This window comes from Anser anser, assembly GCF_964211835.1.
Source record: "Anser anser genome assembly, chromosome: 1".
NCBI lineage: Eukaryota > Metazoa > Chordata > Aves > Anseriformes > Anatidae > Anser > Anser anser.
Window position 1 is genome coordinate 87,404,985 of NC_139720.1, and position 27,653 is coordinate 87,432,637.

Genomic DNA, 27,653 nt, shown 5'->3' on the forward strand with positions numbered 1-27,653 from the left:
AGGAAAAAGAAGACAAAAAAAAAGTGAGACCCCAAGCTAGTTTGAGTTCCCCTCTCCTACTGTTTCTGTAAGTTACTTTTTATCACTCTTCCCTCAATCTTTAATATCTACCAATTTTTAAGAATTCATACAATACTTTCAAGGCTACCTGAGGAGAAAGGGAAGAGAATCTAGGTAATTTGCCTGAATTTCTTGCTTTGAGAGGTCAGATAGGGCCCTGTCTTGCTCTCAGCTGAAGCATCCCACCAGGAACAGCGTGGCTCTCCAGCTAATCTGTTCCAGACTGGTCTCAGTAAGGAAAAGCCACGCAGCCATCACCCCCAGGTCCCCGCCTGACACCAGTGAGAGGCAGAGGTCTGTCAGAGGGTGCACCAGAACAAGGAGGGACAAGAGGAAACCAAATGAAATGACACCTAGAAATTCCCTGTCCCTTCCCACCCTACGTTCCCCAGCCACCTACCCCTTCTTGCTCCTGCCACTCTGCTGTCCTATTTCAGCCATGCTGAGCTTCAGGCAGCTGCTGACCCAGCCCTGTCCTCAGCACCTTCTACAGAAGAACTCTCTGGTCAAGGTGAAGGCCACCTGTACTGCTGGTAGACCCTCTGGGTCCTCTGAAAGACTATGTTTGGTCAGCCCCATGCTAGCCTGTCTGGTTTTGTTATGGGCTCCTCACATGCACTCATTAATCCTGACCATTACAATCCCCGCTCCTGTCACACAGCTTCAGCCCCACAGGCTGACCTCAGATGCATGTGGCCTACCACGAAGGGCCACGCCAGCTTGCTTAGATCTCCTTCACCCATCTCGGTGTTGTTCCTCAGTTCCTCTTTACCCGTGCACAGATGCTTTGTGCTTGCCCTGCAGAACCACGCTGAGCATGGTCAGTTAGAGCTGGAGCTGCCCCTGGTTATGGGTGTACTTGTATTTCCCTTTGGTATTACCCTCAGACAACCTCCTCTCTGAAACACTGAAATCTGTGAGCCAGGGGGGCATTTTCATGATGCCTGCATCACTGGAGAAGCAAAACAAACAAACAAAGAGAAAAAGGAAAAAATATCCAGCTAATCTCTCATATTTTGTGAAAGCCATGAAAACCACTTGGCAAAAACACCTATACAAAATTGGAGGAGAATTTTCCAGCAGTTACGGAGCAATCGTAGCAATTGTTTCTTCACCAGTAACAAGTACAACAAGCGATTGGGGTGGGTGGGGGAGATGATGGAGGAGAAATTGGAGTGCTGTAAGGAGCCGTGATGGACAACGGCAGGAATTTAACAGCAGAGGGATGGAGCTCTGTCAGTCCCTCACGGTGCAGCTAAATCCAGATTAGCTCTGCTGTAGGTGCAGAGTCTTGTGAGCAGGCTCTGTACGTGCCTGTGCTAGGAGCAAGCACAAGGGAGGCACTGCAGGGCCCACCTCGAGCCCTTCCACCTCGGTGGGTGCTGGTACTTGTTGCAGAAACAGTAATTCCCTATTGGGAAGCACCCAGACTGGCTTTGATACACCCCAGCTCAGCTGCATACAACATGGCTGATTTCACAGTTCATATTTTTTCCTCAACACAGGTCATCTGAGCCTCCTTCTTCCCCAACAAGAGTACTTTCTCCCTGCCAGCTACCTCCCTAAAAACACTTTGCATGCCTCAGTGAAACCTTTCATTTCTTTAAGCTTCTGTCTGCAGAATCCAGCTCATTTCTGCACCAGGCATACACCCCAAGAGGACAGTGGCAGTTTTTAAAGGTCTCATTGGAGATGCTAGAAAAATTGCTGCAAGATTTCTTTCCCCCCCCCAAAAAAAACAGTTAGCATTCTGGCCCAAATGGTTGGATTAAGAGCAGGGTTTTGGGCACACGATCCCGCAGAGGGCCTACAATCCAGCAGCACAAGGGAGCAGACGGGAGAGCTCCCTTGGAAGTCAGTAGCACCGTGCTGTGGACCACATCTTACTCTTTGCACCTCATCTGACCTCCACCTCTAGCATTTACCAGACAAGGACCTGGGGCCCAGCCCTGGCAGATGGATGGGGCTGGAACCTCAGCACCTCTTCACCAGGCCCTCAGGATGGATCACTCAAAGTGCTCTCCCTCTGCCTGCGTTGCAGTGTAACTCCCCAGTATCCAACCCGCCAAGCTCCCCCACAAGTCCTCCCAGCCCTGCTGCATCCCTGCCATCGCAGCTGTCATTACTGACAGAGCACTGCCACTATCCCCTCAGCCCCCACCCAGCAAGCCAAGGGCAAGCAGCCCCCGCCCGCAGCACCCTTACCTTTGGGGATGGCGGTGAGCTGGGTGTACCCTGAGCGCGCCCAGGCTTGCAGCGCCCACTCCCCCTTGTCCCGCTGCTGCCACTCCTGCAGCTGGCAGTGATAGAGCCCGGCGTCGCCCACCTCCACGCCGCCCAGCGTCAGGCTGAAGTCGCCGGCGGCGGGGCGGCGGAGCTGCAGCCTCCCCGCCAGCCCCTCCTGGGGGTACTCGATGGAGCCATCGTGGCGCAGGGTGAGCAGGGTCCTGGGGTGGCCGCCCTCCTCCCCGCGAAACCAGGAGGCCGAGAGGCGGGCGGTAGGCACGTGGGTGTCCTGCAGCAGGCAGCCCAGCGTCACCTCCTCGCCCTCCCTCGCTGAGATGCTGCGGTTGGCTTGCTCCAGGTGCAGCTCGCTCTCTGGGGTGGGAGGCAGGCAGAAAGGGCTGTCAGGGCATTGCACGCTGCTACAGAGACGCTCCCCCGCCTCCAGAAATCTTCTGGAGCAATGCGCAGGGGATTTGGATGGCCTCGTGGGTGAGCCTCCACAGGACACCAGGTGATGTACTTTCCCTCAGGTGTTTTTTCCCCTTTATCCCCCACCCTCTGCTGTAACACTTCCCTCCCAGTAAGAGATATAGCATCCTTTGTACCAAAAGCTATTCAGGAGGCTGGAATCCTCTGTTTATTCGGGGCTGCAACCCATAAGCCAGGTGGGGCCAAAAGAGGAGGGAACCCACTGCCCTGCACCCCAGGGTGAGAGCAGAGCTAAGCCCTCGAGCCCTGTTCAGGACAGGGTAAGCTTTGTGTCTTGCTTCAGGATGCTGAGGAGCGCCAAGAAGAGGCTGTTTCTCTGTTCCCAGCACTGCACCACTGACCGAGCACAGCATGTGTCAGAGGGGAAAGCAAGGGCTGTGGTTCACTTTGTTGTGAAGCATTAGACCTCTGCTGCTGGAGGCAAAAATACCAGCTTGATTGGTTTGGGAGGATGCAGTAAATCCTCCTAATTCCCTATTTCCCCCTGAGAGGCCCACTCAACAGAATGAACAACCCCAAAACAACCCCACACAGGAGCCGCTGCTTCTCCGAAGCCCCGCTGCGGACAAACCCAGCCTCCCCCAGGGGCACCCCAGCTCACCGGGCAGCCGGAGCCGCAGCGAGGTCCTCCCCGACTGCCCCTCTCCGAGGCCGCGCCAGCCGTCCTCCAGCCAGCGCCACTCCTCCACCAGGCAGCGGTACCCGCCCTGGTCCCCCGGGCCGGCCGAGAGGATCCGCAGCTGGAAAGCCTCGCTGGACACCCTCTGGCTCAGGAACCGGGACCTCTGTGCAGGGGAGCTGAAGTCAGCCCCGTACTCCAGCAGGCCGCTGTAGCTGGCCCGCACGATCTGCAGGGGGGTGGCATCTGCTGGAGGAGGAGGTAGGAAGTACCAGGTGACGGCCAACTGAGAGTCGTTCTGGGAGAACAAAATCCTGCACTCGATGCTCGTGTCGGCACCTCCAGCTACCTCCACGGAGCTCTCCTTCGCAGCGACTTGAAGCTTGCTTTCTGAAACAGAGAAACAAAATAATCCCTGGAGGCTGCAGCTGCCGGTCAGGATGGCCTGGACTGCCACGAGAGGTGGGAGGATGAGGATGCTCAACGTGGATGCTGGAGCATGAGGGCTAAGGGCGGGTGGGTGAAGGGGAGAATGAGCAAATCCACACACCTTTAAAGGTGTGAAAGAGGGACCATGGGGCAGGAACAGGGAAACTGAGGCTGCTGTCATGCTGGGGCTCAGAAGCAAAGCTTGTCTCTGCAGTGAACGTGCCAGCCTCCCGCTCCCATCACCAGGCCTGCAGGTAAGGGACAAGCCCAGCCCACGGCTGTGGAGCTGGTGGACAACAGCAGCCTCATCTCAGAGAGGCTGTGGAGCCTGTGTGGGCTTTGCCAGCAGCCATCATCTGTTTGTGGTGGTTATTAACCAGAAACCACACACCAGGCTCCTGAGCGTCCTCTGTGACTATACCTGGCGGTCGTTCAGCTCCACGCCAAGCAGCCCCTTCCCACCACGGCACCTTTCCTACTCCCTGAGCAATAGAAACAGCCACAAACAGGTCTTTCTGAAAATCCCAGCTCCTGCAGGTCACAGGTGAATACCTTCTGTAAAACCTCCTTCTCCCGGTTCCTCAGGCACCCATCCAAAACAAGCAAGCAGATCACTTCAGACACCATCGCTGCCTGTCTTGAGGCCAGCCAAGGCAAAACATCCCATCTGGTGGCCTTTGACATTCCCCCTGCTCTGGAGGAACCGGGGAGGGCAAGAAGCAGAAGAGGGGAAGGCAATCACCCTAATTGGGAAGCTGTTCAAGCTTGTCACATACACACACGGAGCAGGCAGACTTGAGCACACTTCAGAAGCAGATGCAAGTAGTTGCCTTCCAATGCACTTGCCTTTTTCAGTACTTAAACAGGCACCCAGCCTTGCTCTAAGGACGTGCACTTCTTCAGAGGAGGGCACAGTCTCCCTCCTTAGAGATACTCAAAAGCCACCAGGGCATGGGCCTGGCCAATCTGCTCTTGGTGTCCCTGCTTGAGCAGGGGGCTGCACCAGGTGACCTCCAGAGGTCCCTGCCAACCCCAGCCATGCTGTGATCCTGCGGCCACTGGAAAAGAGCAGGCTCTTAACCTCAGCTGCTCAGCACATAGTTCAGCCTGCTGACATCCAGGAGCTTCATGCAGGGACCCAGTGCGAGCCCTGCCAAAGGTCTGATGCTGAACTGTCCAGGAAGTCAGAAGTGGAAAGGATCTGTCTTCCTTCCCCCCTCCTGCTGTGACCTTTCACGCAGGTCTGTCCCACCTGGAGCCACCAGGCCAGACCCGAGCAGCGTTTAACCCCCTGCAGCACCCACCGACACCCAGTGGTAAATAAAGCACTGAAGCAGAAGTCATGAACTCGAGTAACTCTGCGGGCTCCAAGCAAGAGATTTTATGCACAAAGGAACAGGCTGGCAATTTTCGTGATTTGCAGCTCTACTTTCTACTGTCTAGCCTCATCCCATTGCTGCTAGAGCAGGCTCCCTCTCCAGATTTACTCTGTACCTCCTAAATATCCTTCATGGCTCACGCTGCCTTTCACTGAGAGGCAGTGCTAGAGCCAGCAGCCACCTCCTGCAACGTGGGTCGCCCCCTCCCAGCATCACAGTATCCAGTAATGGCTGCAATATGTTTGGAGCCAAATGTCATCATGTCTTGCTGTCCACTCTGTGTAGATGATCTATGACCACACTTGCTCATCTTCATGCCACTTACACTACTACTGCACATCCACACCAGCAGTTTACTGTCCCCACAGCCTCCAAAGATCCCTAAAATCCAAAGGAGGAAACAGGAGGGGTAGCACTGCCTTGGGCACCCCGAGAGGTGATCCTACTGGGGGCAGCCCAGCCATCAGCAGTCCCAGCTGCCCTGGTTACTACCGATGGGTTTGAAGGAGGCACACCCGCAGCACCACTCACTCACCTGGCGGGATGACCTGTATCCCCACAGCGTTGGAGGTGGCAGAGGCAGTGGGCTGCCCCCGTGGGGTCCTCCAGAGCCCCACCTCGCACTGGTACGTCCCCGCATGGCCGGACACCACGCCATGGATGCGCAGCCAGGAGGAGGCGTCCACCTTCCTCAGCTGGGCTTTGCCCTGGAAGCGGGGCTGCGCCGGCCCCCAGGACACGGTGCCATTGGGAAGGACCCGCACCAACTCCTGGTAGCTGCCGTCAGGCAGGTTGGGCTGGAAGAACCACCCTACAGACAGCAGCATCTCCTCTATGGGGTGGCTGGCGCTCACTTGGCAAACGAGCTCAAAGCTCTGCGTGTATCTGACGGTGGCGGTCCGGCTTATCAGCGTGGCACGCAGACCAAGACCTGCTCAAGAGGATGGGAGCTATCAGTGTTGGGACAGAAGTCCTGCCTGCTACCACTGCAAATACTGCTACCTTCCCCACCACCCCTGCCCCATGCCAGCCCCTAGCCCCATTTTCACTCTGCAAACCTCATCATGAAGACAAAACCTCCTTCCCACCTCCCCTCTCCTGAGCTGCATTTTGCTCTTCCAGCCCCAGCCACGGGTCCTATCCTGTCCCCTGGTCCACCACTCCCAAGCCTCTGTGAAGCTTGGGCAGCCCTAACTACCCAGGAGAAGCAGCCAGGTGCCAGCACCAGGAGCACATCATAAAGGAACATCTAAGAAAAAGAGCCCCAAAGGCAGGTCCTGCTATGCCGGAACAATCCTTGTCTAGCATGACACGGAGACCAAGAATCTCCTACACGTCTTTCTTGGAGCAGTTTCTCACAAGTCCTCCCCCAAACCAGCACCCTGTTGGAAATGACAGTGACCCCCTGCTGCCCCCTCCCCGGCATTAGCTGCTTTGCTGGGTCACCCCCTGGTCCCCAGGAGAAGCAACAGAAGCTACCCATAGCTTTTTGTGCCAAGGACGCAACCTTCCCACAACTCCACATATTCACCCCAAACCTGATCGCAAAGAGACCAGGCTAAAGACATACACCTTTTGTTGGCAGCTGCTGCATCTGTCACACTGACGTTTGCCAGGGCGAATGCTCTTCCCATTATCATCTACTGAGAACTGGCATGTTCACACTCTTGCTGTAAGCAGCAGCTGCGTTGTCCCTGCCAAGGCGAGACCAGACTCACCACGTTCCCCAGCCCAGGGATCACTGCAGGTTTTACCCAGAAGAGCCACAAGGATTGACTGACCTATGGGCTTCACGTCGACTCTGATGGCTGATGACAGGTTGGTTTGGATGCTCTGAACATCTCCAGGAGCCTTCACCTCTGAAGCAGAGCAGTGGTAGGCACCGCTGTCCTTCGGCCCCACACCATAGACAGCGAGGATGTAAACTGCGCTGCTTTGCTTGAATGCTCGGAGCTGCCCCAGCCCGGCTCTCTCCTCGTATTCCTTCTTCCAGGCCAACAACCCGCTGGGGCCAAGCCTGGCCACTTCCACGCCGTCGAGGAGCCAAGCCACTTGGAAGTACCTGCTGCTGCTCCTCTGGGCTCCCAGCGTGCAGCTGAGCTGCAAGATGTCCCCTTCAGAAAGGGTGCTCTTGGTGGCGACGATGCCCACGTGGAGGTCGTGGTCTGCAGACAAACACAAGTCAAGAGGGTGCAAATGGTGGCCATGCAGAGGGAAACAAGAGGGGGGTTGCTAAAAAAAAAACATTTCCTTTTTTGTTACAAAAAGTGATGAGAATGGAAAATGTTTACCACGGAGAGATGGTCTGCAGCCCCCTTAAACCAGAAAGAGGCACGGTGGGGCTCTGCAGCTCAGTGGTGCCCCCCTGTCCCACAAGAAGGGCACGGCTCCGTGCTGAGGTTTGGAGGCAAAACAGAGCACCTCGGCGACTGCTGCTGGAGGGGCTGAAGTACTTTATGGAAAGCACATTGCCCTCTGAATTTAAACATCGCTTCATAAACAGTACGTGAGCAGGAATCCCAGTTGCTGCAGATATGTTCGGCATTCCCAAATATTTGCTGGAGCGTTTATAGAAACCGTCGGCCTGCTCGGCTGCGGTGGGGGTGGCAGTGCCGCGCTGCGGGGCCGCTCCTGCTGAGGGGACAAGGGGCCCCGTGTCATGTCCACCTCTCCTCAGCAGCACTGCCTGTACTGATGTGAGCACCACAGCGGCCTTGTGGCACCTCCCCTCTACCCTCAGCAGCCACCGCAGCACAAATACTGCACTTCCACAAGGTTTCCCTACTTCTAACATGGTGGCATGGCACTGGTGCCTGCAGCCATGTTCTTCAGGCCATGCCACAACCCACCAGGGGAACGAGACATCCTCTGGTCCCCACCTGGCTGTGGGGCTCAAAGCCTGACCCACAGTCCTTTTACACCACGTATGTGGTGGAGGCACCAGGGTGGCAGAGGCAGGCGTGTGAGCAGAGAAACTTTTGTGACACAGCACTGCCAAGGCCACCGCTATACGGCCTTTGGTGCACTGAGGAGCTGGAACCAAGGGCCTTACCCTCGGTCATGACTGACAGCTCTGTCTTCTCTGTCTGCTTGCGGGAGATGTCCTTCCACGTCTCATCGGGGTCCTCGATCCACTCGGCCGCCTCGCAGTACAGCTGTCCCTGGTCAGAGGGCTCCACTGCCGTGATGGAGAGCTTGTAGGTGGTGTTCCCAACCTTGTCCAGCCGCACGTTCCCCGACAGAAACCTCTGTGTGTAAGATGGCCCCGGCTTCAAGACGAAGTCCTTGGAGAGGGTGAGGATCTCCTCAGCTTGGTGCTCCCCTGCTCCCTGAAGGCGGTACCAGCCGACAGAGAGATGTGTGTGCTGGGCGGTGGTCTTGGACACCTCACAGGTGAGCTCCACCGCGTCCCCCTCTGCCTGGGTGAGGACCTGGGACCCCATGGAAACCGAGAGGGTGTCCGGGATCACTGGGCACAAGGGGAGAAACACAGAGAGAAGCCGATCAGGGGGAAAAGCATTTCTTGGCCTCTATGGGCAGCCTGTTGGTCACTACAAAAATCACAGCCAAGCCCCGAGGAGTCTGACAGCTACGGGACCTTCTCCTGTCCCTTGCCCTGGCTGGGGGGCAATGGCCAGAGCAACCTGCTGAGGGACCCTCTGGGCATCCCAGCCTTGGCCGCTCAGGGTTAGGATAGCATTCCCACAGCAGGAATGTGCCATAGACCTGAAGATGAGCACATCTCCCCGTCTGCAGTGGGAAACCTGCCTGCATCCCTACAGGCTGTAGACCCACATGTGCCCAGGTGTCACTGCACACAGAACAGCACATCCTCCCCGGGAGCTCTACCATCACCTTGACAGTATCAGTAGGAAAATGGAAGTGGAAAAACCCAAATCACCACCACCCAGCAGCTGGCCCCCATGGAGTGAGGCTGCCCTTGGGGACCCACCTGAGAGGTTCATCTTGGCGCTGTAGCTCCCGAAGTACCTCTCGTCGGTGTTGGGCGTGTGGCACTCGTATTCCCCGGCATCCTGGTCCTGCAGCTCCTTGATGTGCAGCAGGACGGCGTCCCCCTGCACCCGCTCCACGTAGATCTCCCGGCTGTGCACCCGCTGGGCATAGACGGCGTAGGGGAAGGAGGGGTCGGCCGTGCTGACGATCTGCACCTCGCGCTCGGGGGCCGAGGGCAGGTAGATGGACCACTGGAAGTTCTGCTCGGCCGGGCCCTGGTAGCCGCTCACCTTGCACCACAGCGTGACGTGGGACCCCCTCACGCGGTAAAGGGGTCCCTTTTGGACGGCCACCACCCGCTGGCCAGCACCCACACCTGTTGGCAGAGAGTCATCATGCAGAAGTTTGCATGGATGCTACTGGAGGCATCCAAAAGGACAATGGATGTGGGCGTGCAGGGGAGTGTAGTGTAATACTGAAGTGAGTTATAGCATGGTCTTATTCTGCGAATCACAAAGCCCCATGGATTCTGGTGCCCCTTGCAATTGTAAGAACAAGCCCTTTATCAACAGACCTGTGAACTTGCTTTCAGGGGAATCAAAAGCCACCTGCACACCCTCCCATCCCACACAGTTCCCAGGGGAGATGCTCACTCTGCACTGATCCTGAGCAAAACGCCGGTGGCATGTGAGCACCAAGACAGAAAACAGCAAGGAGACCAGATCAAGGAAGAGAGCTGGTGGTGACACGGCCTAAGAATGCTTCAGAAACTCCATCCCAAGAGAGGGGGCAAAGTAACCCCTCCCCCCACACACACACACCCTTAACAGCCACACAACATGGGCTTGCACATCTCCTCACTGAAATCTTGCTAGCATCTGTCATGAACCCACAGCACCGATAGGAGCTTGCTCCACTGTACCCTTCTCACGGCCACAAAGCCAGAGCATCACTGGGGCCGTCCTCACCCTACAGCCTGAGCAAGTCACTTTGCTGAGCCACCCACCCGGAGCATCCTGTTCCCCCATTTAGGGAGGCAAAGCAGCCCGGGGGAGGCAGCCCGCACATCTAGCTTGTGCGGGGTTCCCGCCAGCCTTACTTCCCACTCGCCTGCTGCTGAAAGCCCCTGCCGCAGTGCAGGGCACTCACCCAGGAGGAGAAAGAGGACGAGGAAGAGAGCAGCCACCCTGCGCCACACTAGCCCCATGGGAACGAGCTCTGCTGGGGTCCTCTGCTGCAGAGGCGGTGGAGAGCCCTCATGGGTGATGGTGACAGCCACCCCACAATTTTGAAAGCAGCTGGGAGGAAGCTGCCAGCCTCCGGCGGCGGTTTCCTCTGCTTAGAAAAAAGGCGGGGAGAAGTCAGGGAGCAGAGCGTGACATGACATCAATGTGGTGCACCTCTCCAAGGTGACAGCTGGCCCCACTGCGGCTGGGTCAGGGCACTGCCCAGGCCACCAGCTGTGACTTCTCTATCCTGCAGCAGCTCACACGCAGCGTGCACCGTGGCAAGATGCTTGCCCCCTCCCTTGGCTAATTGTCTGCCTCCCACTCTGTTGCAGCAAGCAGCTTGCTCCCTCCAGCAGCAGTGATGGAGCTGCCCGCCAGGAAGGATGGGGCAGGCTTCTAGGGCTGGAGCTTCCCCCAGGCTGGGTTGGCAAGGTGGGGTGCCCTGAACGGCACATCCCACCCACATCACCCCACCAGCCCATCACCTGTGCGGGCAGCAGGACCTCCATCATCGCAGCTGCGTCCCAGGATGGCCCCCAGGGGACATGGGGACCCCCGGGCCAGCAGCACTGTGGTGAGAGCAGCCATGCCGGGAGGATGCTGGTCTCGGCACCGGAGGCAGGTGCTGTGGTTGCATCCCACCACGCGTGCATCGCTGACATCCCACCGCCAGCACCGCACCGCCAGGCGCACACTGCGGCTGCTGCCAGCTGAGGACAGGGTGGGGGGGCTGGAAGGGACACGTCCCAGGCAGGGTGAGCGTGGCCTCTTAACAAGCAGACAAACGTGAAGGACTTGCGATGGAGGCAGTCTCTGAAAGGATTGGTTTGGTTTTTGCAGGGAGGAGGGCGGCGTGAAGCGCTTACTCCTGAGCTGCGCTGCTCCCACCAGCCTGCTGGGGCATCGGCTGAACGGCTAAATTGGCTCAGGGATTCGCAAGCAAAAACTGGCCATAAAACAAGCCCTTTTGCTCGATCCCACTGGACTCCCGGAGGGAACAAGATTCATGTAATGAACCAAAACAAACACAAGGTCCCTCCTTGCCCCATTTAATAAATGGATTCACATGACAGCCTGCAGGGCCAGAAGACAGATGCACAGGCTCCTCGTTGCAAGGCTGGTGCCTTTATCAGCTCTGACTGCTCAGCCTGCGCATGCAGCTCCGTCAGCACTGAGCAGCTCCCCAGAAAGCCACATCCAGCCCAGGGAGACAGAGGTTCTGGATCAGGATCTCACCTGTCCCCTGCCACCACCACCACTGCAACAGCAGGGAGCGGAGGAGCAGCAGCTCTTTAGGGTGCAACGAAGGGCTGAAATCATTGCTGCCTTCCACCTCAGGGGCTGGGATGAGGTTTGCTCTCCAAGAGCAACCCAGAGGTGCCCCAGGGATGATCCTGATGGAGGGATCCCTTCGGTGGAGGGAAATGCACCTCTGCCACAGTGGCAGAGAAAAGGGAAAGGGCTGGAGTTCAACCTCGGTGAGCTGCCTGCCGTCAGCGTGCAGATAAACACACACACGGGAACAGTTTGACGCCGAGCCTGCAAAACTCTAATGACGCGTGAACCGCTGCTTGCATTCACAGTGGAGAAACCGGGGAGAATAGGATTGCCTCGCCCAGCCCCATCACCGGCAGCGATGATGCTCTGTGGAGGAAAACGACAGCTCCCTCTGCCCGGGACCACACAGTCTAAAACTTCCTCGCTCCCTCCTGCACAACCAAGCACCTGGTAGGGCCATTAACCGTGGTAAAGGAGGAGCAGCAGAGAATCCTTTACAGGGATGCACTGACAGCAGAAACCTCATCAGTGAGGCATGGGAAGAGAGATCCTATAAGCCTATTTTCTCAGAGAGGACACAGGAGGGAAACTGGTGGGGAAATGCCACTTACTGGGGAGTATGGAGGGTCCTCACCTCGAGTGGCAGGGCCACCTCTCAGCGCATCCAGGCAGGGCACTGCCACCTCCTGCTTCAGCTGGAGGCCAGCTTGCCCACAGCACTGGCTTTGGCTTTAACAGAGTGATGACAGTCTTTCATTACACATCCCCATGTGCATTTTTGCTCCCCCTGCTCTCCAGCCGCCTTTGCTGGCATCCTTTTGGGATGCTGCTCCACCACTTTGGGCTAAAGCCTTCCGGAAAAACACCAAAAATGCAGCGTGGAAAGTTACACAGAGCCCAGCACAGCCAGGATGAAGTCAGATTAGACCCAAAAGGGCCCATCAGCAGTGTCCTTGGGGACTGTGAAGCCTCACAGACGGCCCACTGCTGACCAGACACCCCTGTCGTGGGCCTGGGGGCATGGCAGGATGGCTCCTGCAGCAGGGCAGAGATGCTATGGGGAAGCCACTGATGGTGAAGGAGGTGACACCTCTCGCCTTTGCTTTGCAGCTCTCAGGGGACATGCCCCCCTTCCCCGGCCCAGAAATGCCATTGCCACATCCCCAGGGTGACCAAGGAGGGACAGCCTTGAAAGCGAGGGGCCGGAGCCAGGCAGAGCTGGGGGACGCAGGGCACAGCGTGGCATTAGCTGGGATAATCCGGCAGTCCTGGGGGACGTGCTACAAGCCTTCAGATAATCAGGGGAGCTGGCACAACAGACTTTGAAGTCTGCCATCAGGTTTTCTCAGCCCGACTCAGACATCAAAGGCAGCTGGTTGCGTCCCCCAGTTACGGAGCAGGAGCCAGCTGGCTTCCCCACGGCCGCCGGCTCATCCACCATCCCTCCCGTGGGCAGAGCCCTCCTGACGGAGCACAAACGCCCAAATCCACTGGTTCTTGCTGGAGCCAGGCTCGCTTTGCTGGGAGCCACGCAGACTTTCACCGACAGCTTGCAGAGACGAGCGTGATGGTAGCGGACAAAGATCTTCACCCTGACACACTGCCAAACCACACCACCAGCCCCCAGACAGCCACGAAAGCAAGGGAAGTCTAGCAACAGTGCAGAAAGGCAGGGCCACTTCTGATGGCAGTGGGAAGGACTGCTGCTGCCACTCACATCTCACACCCCAGTTGGATGTGGCTCCAATGTATGGCAAAGGCAGGGTTTTCTTGAGAAAAACCCACAGCAGTTTCAGCACTGAAAGGCTGCTCTGATGGTTTTGCACCCAAAAAGAGAAAATGTTCTTTGGTACAGGAACTGAAACCTTTTTTTTTTTTTTTTGCGGGAGGGATGAATGACACGACACAACAACCTATTGAAATCTAAGAGCAGAACGGGCTGAAAAGCAGACAATTATCAGTACTCTGCAGCTGCAGCTTTCTAGGGCTCTGGCTTTTCTCAGCAAGGGTTGGCCTAGGAGAAGAGCACCCAAAACTCTTTTTTTGGTGAACTAAGGGTTGCTCTCATTCATGCCATTTCTCCTGTAAAAAAGTTAGGCAAGAACAAAATTGGCCATGGCACTAGAGAGATACCAAAAACCTTCAGAAATGCAGTTCCAGCCACTGACACGCTCATCTGAAGGAAAACCCCCAAGGCACAGCAAGGTGGTCACCAGGGCCTCAGCACCAGCTGGTTTGCTCTGCAAGTCCACACCATCTGCTAAGCCAGAGCCAATCTTCCCTCTAAGCAACACTCGTCAAAAATACCTGACAGGCAGGTATTTTTGAGGTGACAAGGGGCTGCTGAAAATACCTGACAGGCAGGTATTTTTGAGGTGACAAGGGGCTGCTGCAGCACTTCACCCAGCCCCTGCTGCCTCCCATAGCCAGCCTTTCCTCCTTGGCACCAAAGCACTGCAGCTTTCTGCCTCTACGACAGCACCTCTGCGGCTCCCCAGGTGCCCTGGCATTTGGGCAACCTTTATCAGGTGGCACATTGCTTTAAGGGGACGACGTGCTGCTGGGGACCAGGCAGCTGAGAGATGCTGCAGCGAGGATGTTAATTCAGCTTTCCCCCAGCAGCTCCCTGCAGCACCCAGGGAAGGAGCTTTGGCATGGAGGAACCACTCGGTAGCTGCCCTTTCCTGCACGGAGAGGCTGTGCTCCTCTGGCCGTGTGATTTGGCTCTGCGATTTTTCTCTCTACAAACCCCAGCATCCCCCTGCTGCAGCACGTGCAGGACACAGTCCTGTCATCACACAATTGACAGGAGCAGCCCCCTGTCTGGCTCAGCTCTGGCACAGCACTACTCCAAACCTCTCCACGACGGCACTCGAAGCAGCATCAGCATTTTCTAAGCAAGCAGCAGCATGAAAGACTGAAGCAGAGCAGCAGAGGATTGTGCCTCGTTCTTTTTGTTCACAGTGGACACAGGGAGGGCAGAGGACGGGGAAGAGAAGAGGGGGTTAAGAGGGGAACAGGGAGAGCAGTTGCAGTAGGCTGTTGTTAAGTGGGAACTTCTCCTGGGGAATACAGAGCAGTATAACGTGTGGGGAGAGAAGCTAGGTTTTAATATTAAGCTGCTTATTTAGGTCTCTAAGTTATGGAGATGCTGTGCTTCAAAACTAATTAGATTGACAGAGCTTGGATTTGATTACAGGATTTGCAGAAGCAAGAGGGTTTAAAAAAAATTAAATGGCTGCCCTGGAAATGTTAGCAAGGGAATTAAACAGCCATTGCTGCAGCCAATTGTTAAATACATATAAGCTGGGAAAAATGATAAATTCCAGCTGCCAAAACTTGCTGCAGCAGTGGCTGCAGCAGGAAGCTGCTCTCCTAGCAGGCCTGACTGGAAGATGCACAAAAGGTGTGTTTCCCCAGTCTTAGAGGGGGGCACAGGAGCTCCACAGCCCCTAAGGAAGCACATGCCTCCCACCGATGGCAGCCTGCAAATCTTAGAGCAGATGGATTTTCCCCTGCCCTGACCCTGTGGCACTGAGCGTGGCAGCTGGGAGCTGGAGGCAGGCAGATCTGGCTTGAATGGAGAGAGGCTGCAGGTCCCACAGAGCAGCACAAGAGCTACTTGGGGAAATCCCACCACCTGAAAAGACAGAAAGTCCCATCCCCGCACCCATGACAATACGGCTCTGTCTGCACTGGCAGAGAGATCACCCTGGCACTAAGGACAACATGGAAGTGACACACTGCTACGCTCCTGAAGTAAGGAAGCAAGGCAGCAGTGGCAGAACATGTACAGCTCACCTAGCATCAAAGTCTTTGCTATATTGGTAGCACTCATCTAACAGAAACAATTCCCTCTCCCACTCCTCTAAGATCATGGGAAAAGCAGCAAGTTCACAAGGTCCAATAGCAGAGTTGTGTGCTCTTTTTGAAGGCACACAACTGCTGACTTCTCTTCCTCCTGAAGCACCTAAAGCAACCTCCATCCATGAATATGAAGCTTCTCTTCAAGCACATAGACAGGTGTCCAAAGGAATTCATTTTGGGGCCTGATGGGTTGTCAGACTTAAAATGTAGCGTTAGCATGCTAGCAGTCTGGATGTTTTAGCTACCAGACAGAAGGTCCCAGCAAAGTAATAGATGCTCTACTCCTATATGTCACCTTCTCACCTTCCTTGGCCTCATTTTGTGTAAAGCATTCTGGACAACAACATGCTGTCCACCCAATCTTGCTCTCATTACTGCACAAACATCTTAAGAGAACAGAATGTGGTGTAGGCAATATTGATGCTGTTGCTGCTGGTGTCTTCCTTTCACACTAAAGGAGGATGTCACAGAAAGACTGGATTATATTTATGCTTAGCCAAACATTTTTTCCTTCACGCAGAAGGGAGGAGCTACATCGAGCTCCAAGGAAAACCTCCAAGGCATACAGCTTTGGTTAAATAGAGGCATTAAGAAGGGTTATAAGTGTATGTACTAGATGTCACCTCTTTGTGCTTGGATTGCAAGTCTCACCCTGAAAGCAACTCCTCCTTCAATGCTGCCGTTGCTGCCCAGGGCTTAATAAGGTATGCTCCCCGTACTGCAACACAGCAGCTATCACCTCACTTTAGCCTGACACCATCCACCTAAGAGACCCTGCAATGCCTCCTCAGTTACTCCCAGAGACTTGGAGAACATCTCTCAACGCGGGCTCAGTCAGGTGGGAAGTGGTGACACTCAGAGGACATGCTGCTGCTGCCGTCCACAGAAGGTAAGGGAAGGTTTAAGCACAGCAATGCCATGCCATGAGCCCTGAGAGCCATCTTGTTAACTCTGCATACAATCAGGTCAAGGAAGGAGATGAATAGTGACTAACAAAAGACATTCCTGGATGAATTCGGGAGCTGAAGAGAGAAAGAAAAGATAATGGCACCAGGCAAGGACACCTCAGCATGCACCTGAAAGGCTACAGGCAAAGCCTCCAACTTCAAAAGGACCTTAAACATTTTACTTCCAAAGAAAACGTAAACTTCCAGGCTGAGGACTCAGAGCTCAGCTTCTGAAGGGGCTTTCCCTGAAACATCAGAGACAGATATCTCTGAGCTATGGTGGCTGGGGGGAGCAGCGAGAAGGACAAACACCGTAAGTAGAAAGACACATACATTATCCTTTTCATTGCTGAAAGACTCACCTTATGGCAATGGTTTTGCTCCAAGTAAATACTTCAAGAAGACTGGTCACTCACTATTAGTGCAGTTACTAGAAGAGATGGCTTCAGAGAGATACTTTGCAGATAACACGCCGGGAACCTTGGTATGAGACTCCAGGAATTCCGTGGCAGGAAAGCAGCATGGCTGAAGACCAGAAGCCTGAGCAGGGATATAAAACACAATTAGAGTGGACTGGATCTTTCCCACAATCCAGTGACTATTCTTATGCAAAGACGGATGTTATAAACTCAGTGAGGAAAAAAAAAAAGACTAAAATCCATCCTAAAACTGTTTTCACAAAAAGTCTCTGTGAGAATCAATGTTATAAAAAGCTTAAGACATCATCCATGTCTTGGTTGAATTAATGACTACGGCTATTTGCTGTGGTTTCCTCCCTCCTTTCCTGTCCTATCACTAGAGGGAGCTGCTACTGCCTCATTTCTCTTACCTGCCTGGCCAATACTTGTACACACTTACCACACCTAATCCTCACATCTAAAATAAGCTGTCCTTTCCTTTACAGCTCATGGTAAGAAACGTGTACTGGCAGGTTCCCATTCTTCTAAAACGCATGTCTCAAGTAGGTCAGATGAACTTCATTCTTGAGATACCTATTTTGTCAAGTCCAAGGGGGCTAGCCAAGGTGTTAAAGATGAATCCCACCACACTAACCTGTGGAAAAAGACTTTGCTTCATACTAGGTACAACGTTCAGCGCAGGGTTGCTTGCCTGGAACTCACAGATGAACAGCGTTTGTGTTATCATCGCAAGCAGCCGCTTGGAAGAAATCAGGCCAAAACCATCTTATTTAGAAAATCTGTCCTTCTGCTTTGGCAACGAAAATATTGACTTACAGCAGGGTAGAAACAGGGTCGATTCAGAAAACAATTAAGTTCCCCAATTCGTCACACAAACGTAGGCAAATATTTTAAACTTACTGTAAAAGGACTGATGCTTATTTTTCAGGGCAAGCAGCGCTGGGAACAGGACTGGAAGGTTTACATTTGACAACCTGGCAGTAACAATAACGTCTGCATATGTGCAAGGTACAAGGAGGGAACTCCCATAGCACAAACATCCAGACCCACAGCACAAACTTAATCAAAAAGGCTCTTTATTTTAAACAAAAAGAAACATTTTACACAGTATTGTTAGAACTATTGGGTACCTGCATTCCAGAACTGTGCCAAACACTTCATTTTGTAACTTTGAAATTAAAACAAAAGAAAGAAAACATCTTGCCCTTCTGCTATACGGATGTTCAAGCTTGTCCTGGATCAAATTCCAAGTGCCTGGAGGAATTTACCAGCTTACCCAGGAGATGTGGCAATGCGAACAGAGGAAGATCAACATGAGCCCTTAGGATACTTAGACAATACCACAGGTTGCAGCAGAGAGGATACAGATCCTTGCACAGCATCTCAGGCAGCTCACTCTCCTGATATTCTGCAGGTTTAATACACGACCAGGTGCACACACACCTCCATTCACACAAACCCTGGTCACACAAGAAATAATAATAAAAGAACATGAAAGTGACCAAGAGTCTTTTTTTTTTTTTCCCCACCATTGGAGACAAGATTTCCACTCTATTTTTAAAAAAGGGGATAATACAAAATTGGCACAAATAGAAGGAAATCTGTAGGGTAAGCCTAGCCCCTCAGCTTCTAGCCTTCCAACTACAGCAAATACAGGGTCTAAGGGGATGCAGCACTGCCTTCCAAGGGGCTGGCAGCGGTGTGAGCTAGCAGCGAACTTGCTTCACTTGGAATGACAAAGATGGTTTGTTACTGACCTTGAAGGAAGGCCAGCATTAGCTAAGGACATAGGGACCTTTCCCTAGAGGAGCAGGGAGCCCTGACCAAAATAACCCTGAGTTTTTTTCCGGCAGGGATAAAGTGTGCTATGTTGCGTGCTTGGGAAGAGATGGCGGGTCCCTGCTCATTCATTCCCTAATTATTGCCTCATGACCCTCTTTCCCTAAAACTTAACCAAGGGCACATAAATATGGAGTCAGTCTGCTCAGATAACAAGCAACAGATGCTGTGCTTTGAACTTCACCACCACTACCAATCGCCTCACCCAAGACACCCCAATTCCACGGGTCTTTTCTGTGAAGAAAGCAGGTATTAAAGCAGGAAAGAAGCTGCGTAGATCAGTGTGGGAAGGACAGCCAGCACCCCAGACATCAGAATGGTGCTCCTTAACATCCAAGGAAAAGCAAGATTTCACTACAGCAGCCAAACAGGAGAGGAAGAAAAATTCTTGCTGTCAAAATGATATTTGAGTGAATTCTCTCCTCGATGTCCTTTCTTTGTAAAGCATCGCTAAAGATTTCTGGGCTTTCACAGTGGAAACTAGAGATTGCTTCTGCCCTGTTCCTCAGCAGAGGCAGCTACATCTGTCTGCGACATAAGCCTTTTCAGAGCTCTTCAAGAGAGGAGGAAAAACATACACACACACACACACCAGGACAGAAAGAGAAGCTGCTAAGAATGTTTAGGCCAAAGTCTTCCAGAGGTTTATAGGCTTTCGGTCTCTCAGCTCTAAAACCCTACACAAAGTGCCAGAGTCCAACAGTGAGTTGCAAGCTCCATCTCTGCAAATCAAGTCCATTTTGAAGATGCCTCATATTCAGCTTCCAAAAATTATTAGACATTGTGTGTGTACATATGTACAGTCAAGGTTAACCCACCAGCAGTGTGACTGTGCATATTTGCATGCTGGGGGCAGAACATAGCCTTCCAGAGAAAATTTTCATGCCGACCTCAGAAAAAAGGTCACAACATAAGCCAAGAAAACAAAACAAAACAAAAAAACCTTACTGAAAAAAAATGGAATAGCTGTAGTGGTGAGTGAAAGGGTCCACAAGCTAATGTGAAATGAGATCATCATAGCACAGACCTGCAGCTCCCCTGGAACAAGCTATTAGTGAAGGAGACTGTCTAGAACATAACTAATGTCTAAGATTGGCAACAGCACACCACAAACACTACCTTCTGCAGATGCCATCCTCCAGAGTCTTTTCTTTTATCCTACAAAATCTGTAAAGGATTGAGCCCTGACCTCATCTCTGCATTTTCAACCCTTCCTGGTGCAAGCTAGACCCTGGCTGTGGTACAGTCCTACTCTTTTGTTTGTACACAGTACCATACTCTGACTTTTATTGCTTAAAATACCAGCTGTGCTGGAAAGACAGAACTGCCTAGAAAAGCAGCTGCTCCCTTGGCAGGAGCCAGGTCAGTGTATGTGGAAGACCAAAGCAGGACTTCTTATAATATAGCACCTAGGAATATGCCTCAAACCCATGGGGAAAACCTCACTGCAGGCCCATGTACGAGACCAGGATCGCAGGTACTTTTTTGCTGCCCTCTTTAGCTTGCTCATATTCCTACCCTAAGCTACTGCAGTCAGACTCTGCTCACAGGTTCAAGGGTTACCACTGAGTGACTGGCAGAAGCAGCATTGGTATCTGGTCTGTGCATTTGGGGACAGTTTACCAGTCTCCTCTAAACATGATCAGTTGGCCAATTGCACACGAAGATCCATCTCACATTTTTCTCATGAGTCACACCATTGCGAGTTGGGCAAGGCCTCTTGCCTCTGCCAAGGCCAGCAGAAAGCTGGGTCTTGTCTCTAGACACCATGTTGCCCCCCCGCCACAAGCACAGCAGGGTCTGAGGCACAACGTGAGCAGCTGTAGAGAGGAGAAAAGAAAGTGGAAGGGTTGGGGAGCTGGTGGCCATACGCAGACATCCAACAAATGCTTGTCTGAAGAGTGACTCTTCAGGGCTGCCAAGTTAGCCCCTGTTCACCACAGTCAAGAGCTTTGAGCACAGAAAACTAGAAAAAAATAATAAGAAAAAAGTCTCAAAGACCTCCAGCAGGCAAGTTATGCTTTCAGGTTAATTGTAAACCCTTTGAAAGCCAGGGAAGAGAAGGCATGCTGACAGCCAAAAATCAATTCCCTGCTGGAATAGCCTCATGAGGCACCAGTGGAATACCCTTCTCCAGGCTTCAAGCCAACGTAGAGAAGTCTGTGAGATACCAAGGTGACAGAGGAAGCAGACAGGATGCTGCAATGAGGGTAGAGGGGAAAAGTAGATTGGTTAACACAATGAAAATCTGACGACTCTACCAGTCCCTTCCCACACATTGCCCTCCCTGTCATGTTTTCATAGAGGAAGACCTTTTCAAAAACCAAGAGGGGCTAAACCAAAATATTTATAAAATAACACTTTAGTGAATTTTGTCACAGGGCTCTGCTGAAAGCAGGCTCAACAGTTTGTACATTAGAAGGACACAATCCCTATGCAGAAAGTGCTGCTGGAAAAAGGAGAACTCTGAGTCACTAAACATGGCCTGAAAGCTCTCGGGACATGATGTGTAACAAGGAGAAGCTTGAGGTCCAGGCTGAAATCAGAGAGGAAGTGTGCTGTCTTGTCTGGGCCTGTGAGTGAGTGTCTCAGCACAGTCCAAGAGCCCTGTGAGTCTCTCCCGAAACGCAAGCGTGCCTGGCTCCAGCACTCAGTCCATCTCCATTGACATCAGCCGGCGACGCTCTCGCCTTGTTTCCTGCACTTCCTTCTTGCAGCACCAACGGGAGCTGCAGTAGCCGATGAGGCAGGATAAGAGTCCGATGACAGTGGCCAGACCAATGCCAATCAACAGGGGATACTTGAAAGCATTCAGAACTGAAAAACAGGAAGGAAAACAAAGTTTAGATATCACAGAGAAATTTAAAGGTCGACATTATTTGTTCTTGCCTAAAAAAAGGGGGGAAATCCCAAATCTTTCAGTCATGGGCAGGTTAATTATTTTGGAAGGAAATTAAGCTAACTGATTTCTGTCTTTTGATGCCTGGGACACTGGTGTCTTACTGGACACCCTTACCTCTTCACCATATTTCTTCCTCCACCATTTCAAAGCCCTGGGGAGGCTGGAAGCACCAGAGAAACCTTGCAGTGAGACAGCAAAGTGACAATAGTTCTAAGAAGTACCCCATTACCTGTTTTTCCAAACAACAGCTATGCAAAAGTTCTCTATCAGAGGCAGACTGCAGCTGCAATCTCTTTATAAACCTGTTTCCAAATCGCAAGGACTTTACACTTTGCTTGATTAGAACTGCTCGTACCGTACATTCACTGCCACTCAGCAACTCTGCCTAATCAACCTCCAAAGTTGGTGCCCGAAAAAGAAATTTGATTTGTAGGCACCTGATATTCAGTTAAAAGACAAGGTCAAGAAATGGAAGAAGCTTAGAAAGTACAGTTACGATAGTTATCTGCATAGTAGGGAGAACAAAAGTTTCTGATTCAAGTTCATGGAACCTCTCATTGTGACCTCTCCTGAAAATGCTCAGAAGAAAGCAACCAGTTCAAAACCTCTCCCAAATTCATTCTCCTCAGCTACGTGCTGAATGAAGCATCTAGCACACATCTAGCTTCTCACAAAGTCTAGCAACACTTGCAACTCTGATTGTAAAGCAGACAAGGCATTAAGTGCAAGGAGCAGCATGTCTTGTGGTTAGGAGAGGGAGGAAGGCATCAGAGCTCTGACGTTTTGTTCCCTGCTTTGATATTAACCATAACACGACTACTTCAGCACACCCCAGCTGCAAACCAATGCTTCCTCCAGCAGGGAGCAGGAGGATTAACACTTGGAGAGAATGCTACACCTTGATTAAAAGATGCCCTAGCTATTCAAAATGTCAGCAAGACATCAGGGAAAAGAATACTTTGCTCTTATGAGTATGACCTATTCAGGCCTACCTAGTTTATAGAATTTGGAATTACAGAAAACAGCAGCAAGAGGATAACAAAATCTAATGAGATTATCACAGGCATAATTAAAAACATACATAGAGAACATTTGCCACAGAAAAACATAACAAGGTGCTAAAAATCCCACAACACACACTGTAATCCCTTACCATCCATTTTCACAGATAGGGAGACGGGTTTGGCTTTGACGGCAGGTTCCTGCTGCCATATACCGGTGGCAGACCGTACCCATGGGGTCACCACGCAGTAATGGTTCCCAAAATCATGGTCCTCGCAGCCATGCACACGGAGACGGAATTCCAGTGGGCTGATTCTCTCCAGGCTGAGATCACTGCTCCCGTTTCTCCTGCTCTGCGTCACGATCCCTCTCCGGTCCACCGTGGCCAGCAAGACGGGCTCTCTGTCCAGCGCGAAGGAGCGCACGGCAAACCAGGAGACGTCAAAAGACATGTCATCTGCATTCGTGGACAAAGAAGAATTTGGACATGTTGGTGAGCTCCAAAGACTATTCACAGTGCCACTTCTCAGCAGAAAGGTTAATCTGCCAATAGCGAAACCAACATCAGACTGACAGTGGGGGTAGTGGAGGCAGGGAAGAATGCCCTGAACATGTCCTTTCTAGGAGCATTCAAGCAGTGAACTGCAATGAAATGCACTGACAGGAAGAATATAGCTGCACAGGGAGGGTGACTTACTATGGGGACAACATAAAGGAGGTTTCTTGCTTTCCTGCCTGTCATCCTAAAATGTGTATTTCATCTCTAAGTTTTCACAAAGCAGGCCTGGTACCATGAGAAGTTCTATAACTGTGCTGAGCCTACACTGAAAAGGGAGTGGCAACGCTAGGTATTTGCTAGCAGAATGATTTGCAATCACTACCTTCACGCAGCACCTGCACAGCTACAAAATCAGAACGCTCTTTCCTAAAGGCTCCTTCTACATATTTAGTCTGCCTAAATGAATAGATTCTATGCAGAGCAGAAAAAAAATTACTTGCAAAAATACAAAGCATTTGGAAGCAAAGCCTGACCACAATGCTTTATGAACTTTTTCTGCAATTGCTAGTGTCATGGACCATCATGCACCATGCCTTGTATGAATTTTACTCTCTGAGGAGATAGCCTACAAAAACCATTTGCAGCACCTTCCACATTAACCTTGCTGACAGGTAGACAGAGCTCATCAGCACATTTAGCTCTTTCTATGTTCGTGCAAAATGCTATTGATCCCATTAGCAGATCTCAATCTTAACCCTATTAGGCCATTGTAGCTGAGTATCTGCTTTAAAAATCAGCACTCCGCTTTGCTAACGTGAGCTCAGTAATACCTGTTAAAGGGTCTGAAACCTGGCATGACCCACAGCATAGACAGAAAAGGGTTTCAGATGCCTGCTCACTTGGTTCAACAGCAGTTCTTCCTTCCTGGCACTTAACAAGCTGGTAGGCCCAAACTGGAAACAGAGGGTACTATTTCTGCCCTGAGTTTTGTGCAGACATTGTGCAAGGGGATTAACCTTTGCACACCTAAGACGGTCCTATGACTTTGGGCATATATCAAAACTCCACTTGCTGGTATTGAGATCTGTGAAAAATACAGTATTAGCAATCTGAAATTTAAAACTGATCTTTCATCTAATCCCTGAACCTCCTGCTGTACTTAAATTATTTGCAGATATAAGTGAAGACAACTTTTAAGCTGTTATCAGGCAAGCTGACATCTTAGGAAGACAGGGAACCTTGGAATAATCTTTTAAAGCAGGGTAGGGACATCCTCAGTTCTGCTACTGGAGGTACAGCATCAGCTGGCCCGCTGCTACAGTCCCCCTTACTGCAGACAAAAACCACTCATTGTTTGGGGTATAATTCCCCAGTAAGGTACACTGTTTCTACACACATCTCCAAAAACAAAACAAAAACGTGAGGAAGCAGATGGAAGCACTCAGTCACTCCCAGAGACACTGGCTGACCAAACCATTTGGGACACCAGCCAGTTTATTGCCCTGCCTGCCATGGCCAGCTGCTCCAGGTGACAACACAGAGCCTCAAGAGAGCACCTCGTGTGTTTTGCAGCCCTATCGCAGGAAGAAGTTTCCTGGCCCCACATGGCGGTGAGCATTGGTCATATGGACCAGCAGCGCTCATAACAATCACAGTTTCCCATCATACCACAGATACTACCATTAGTTACTTGGCATACCACTCCAATCCCCTCCCTGGAAAGCAAAGCTAATAAAGATCACCACACACACATTTTCAGTTAACAGGACTAAACTTTGACCGCTGCCTTGTGTACTCACCCGGCTAGCTGTGGGAAACAGGGCTTGAGAGAGCTCCGTTTCTATAAACTATTCTTCGTCTCTGCCGCCTGTTTATGCCAAATACAGTATTAACACCAGCCACAGGCAGTCAGGTTGGGAATGACCAATTCCTTCCAAAGATCATCAAGGCTGACATTTGCTCCGTGCTTCCAGGTACAGTGGGAGCATATGGACACCTTCCAGGCTACGTCCAACTACACTGAATACACCATTGCATTTACTAAAATAGATTTCAACAGTAAGCTTGGGTGGGGGGTAAAAAATAATCTAGCCTTCAGATTCCCAGGGGATTTACTACCGTTGAAGAAGTCCTCTGTTTTACTCTCACTTAATTTGAGGTTCTCTTCCCTCAACGTACAAAGATGAATGCAGGCACTTGCTGTCATTTTGAAATAGCTGAATCTGTCTTCTGTAATTACAACATGGGACAACAGTATTATGCCAACATATTTTATTAGTCAGTATACACAGTGTGCAATTAGTGACTCACTGCAGACAGTCAGAGGGAGGATTTGGCTCAGAGTGCTCTTTGTCGCTATCCTCCTTGAACTAGCTTCATACAGCAAAGTCATCTGATTCGTTTCTATCTCACATTTTTCATGCTGTAAAAACACAGTAAAATTTAGCAAAACAAGGACACAGATCAAGCGCTCTCTAAAGATCAGTGACGGCCACGCCGAACAGCTCCCACATGCTAACAAATACATGATTTTACTGACAGAAAAAAGGCCACACGCTAGGCTTCCCAAAAGCATCTGTTTAACTCCACACACACTTTGTGTCCATGTTGACAAGTCAGACACTCAGTTTTTGTCCCCAGTCTACAAAAAACAAAACAGAACCACTTGACCCACAGACACACTTATGACTACAAAGGTTTCTTTCACCATAAAGGACAGGAAGGGACCATGCATTACAGAAAGCTCGGCACTGGGATGTTGTGCTGCAGAAGGCCACCAAGGACCTCAGCACCCACAGCTCGTGCAACTCAGCTCCTTTCATACAGGAGCACAGAGCGCTGGATGCTTCACAAGCTCTGTAAGCAGAGGAAGAGTGGTGCCATCCTTCTTCCCTCCTCAGCTAGTGAGCATCATCAACATGTAAAGCACATCTTTATGCACATTTCGATTTAACACACAGGACTAAGCTGTCTGGGTCTCAGCTGCTTCTCTGGCCAATCACCCCACAGAACTGGGAATCCAATTTCTAGACCAGCTCCTAGGAACCATGCACTTCCACTGCTTAGAATGGAGCTCTCTCAGCTTCTTGTTACAGTGCTGAATCACAATTTTGAGACCCTTTTTGTTTACTACATTTAAATGAGGTTGAATAGGGCTTCCTAGAGAGCTGAGCAAACCACTTCAAGCCATACAAGAGGTAAACAAGCTGGTTTTGTTAAATTCTCCAGAGTGCCCACTGGGTCCGTCTGGAGCAGATTTAAAAAAAAATAAATTCTTTCAGGCAGAGTAAGTAATACTTTTAAATCCCTAAGCACATAGCCCAAGAAGGGGTGATCTGGGAAGTCTAGAGAGATCATTTGTGAAAATGTGTATTCAACAGAAACATCAGAAGCAGCTTTTGTATCTTCAGGGCACAGAAGTACTACTACTATTCCCCCCTGACACACACATACTTCCCTCATATCAATTCAAAACACCAGCTACAGATGCCAAGCCAAAGAAGCACTTCTTTAGACGGAATGGTTGCTGCCATGTACTGAGCTCAGTAATACACACTCCACTTCAGCAAGGTCTCAAAGAAGCAGAGGAAATTAAACCACGTAGCAGTCATGCCAAAACCTTTTCAACCCTTTTGAAAGTTTCCCACAGGGTGGGTGTGTGTACTCACACACAGTTGTGAATTGCCTCTACTAGAGGATGGGCCAACCCATAAGTAATGCTTCTAGAAACAAATGCGTGTAAGAAGGGGACTTACAAAGATCATTGGTCACTTAACTTTTACTCAGCTCCTCGGAAGTACTTTATTTCTCTGATTGTGGACACAAAGAGGGAGAAGAGCTGGCACCTGACACCTCACCTTACTACACAAGGTATACATGCTGATCTGCTTGCATACTTGTAACGTCGCTCTACATATACAAGAGCAGAGCCAGCTGGCATACCGAGTACATTCAGACTGTTCAGGAAGTGGATTTAACAAAAGATCTTATGAAATTCCCTGATCCCTCTTTGCTCACAAGAGGGCCCACAATACACCACTGCAGAAGGCCTGACCCCAGAAGAGCAGACCTCCCGAATGACCCACAGAACAGCAGTATAGCAACACGCATATGCAATTGCTCTGCTCTCCCTTCTCAACAAGTTCCCAAATGGAAAGGCCATGCCTGCACTGCTGTCAGCTGTTTTCTTCTAGGAGATGCTGGCAACTCTTGCTTTTCCTATCTTGTTATCTGGTGTAGGCTTTCCCCAACAACACGCCTTATTTCCCCACTGGGATGAGACAGCACTGTAATTTTCACAGTCTGTCTAATGTTTTGGCATTCATTTAAAATGTAAATTCTCCATTTTGGTTGTGAATTAAATTGTGGTACTGAGTGTAGAGACCCATCAGAGATGGGATATGGGGGGAAAAATGTTCCCGTTGAACGATTACATCTGGTTGTTACTAGATGAGCCCTTAAGGTCCTCCTCTGCATAACTTGCTGTTACCCAACTGCTCTCGTCCTCTCCATCTC

At 51.3% G+C, this 27,653-nt stretch overlaps 2 protein-coding genes across 4 annotated transcripts in view; both read right to left on the minus strand.

Annotated features, from left to right (window-relative positions):
* Positions 1-17,818, minus strand: part of LOC310884384 (immunoglobulin superfamily member 2-like) — a 107,602-nt gene extending 89,784 nt beyond the window's left edge. The window contains exons 1-7 of the mRNA XM_083806098.1: positions 10,306-17,818; positions 9,155-9,532; positions 8,255-8,671; positions 6,984-7,367; positions 5,738-6,133; positions 3,377-3,784; positions 2,266-2,658 (exon numbers count right to left, since the gene is read on the minus strand). Of these exons, the coding sequence (XP_083662224.1) occupies positions 2,266-2,658; positions 3,377-3,784; positions 5,738-6,133; positions 6,984-7,367; positions 8,255-8,671; positions 9,155-9,532; positions 10,306-10,363 (2,434 nt within the window). The 5' untranslated portion in view covers positions 10,364-17,818. The remainder of the gene's footprint in view (positions 1-2,265; positions 2,659-3,376; positions 3,785-5,737; positions 6,134-6,983; positions 7,368-8,254; positions 8,672-9,154; positions 9,533-10,305) is intronic.
* Positions 17,819-17,954: 136 nt separating this feature from the next.
* PTGFRN (prostaglandin F2 receptor inhibitor) overlaps positions 17,955-27,653 on the minus strand; it is an 85,290-nt gene continuing 75,591 nt past the window's right edge. For all 3 annotated transcript variants that reach the window (XM_083806068.1, XM_083806066.1, XM_083806067.1), the window contains 2 exons: positions 22,791-23,096; positions 17,955-21,552 (listed from right to left, as the gene is read on the minus strand). In XM_083806068.1, coding sequence (XP_083662194.1) covers positions 21,386-21,552; positions 22,791-23,096 — 473 coding nt within the window. In that variant the 3' untranslated portion in view covers positions 17,955-21,385. The remainder of the gene's footprint in view (positions 21,553-22,790; positions 23,097-27,653) is intronic.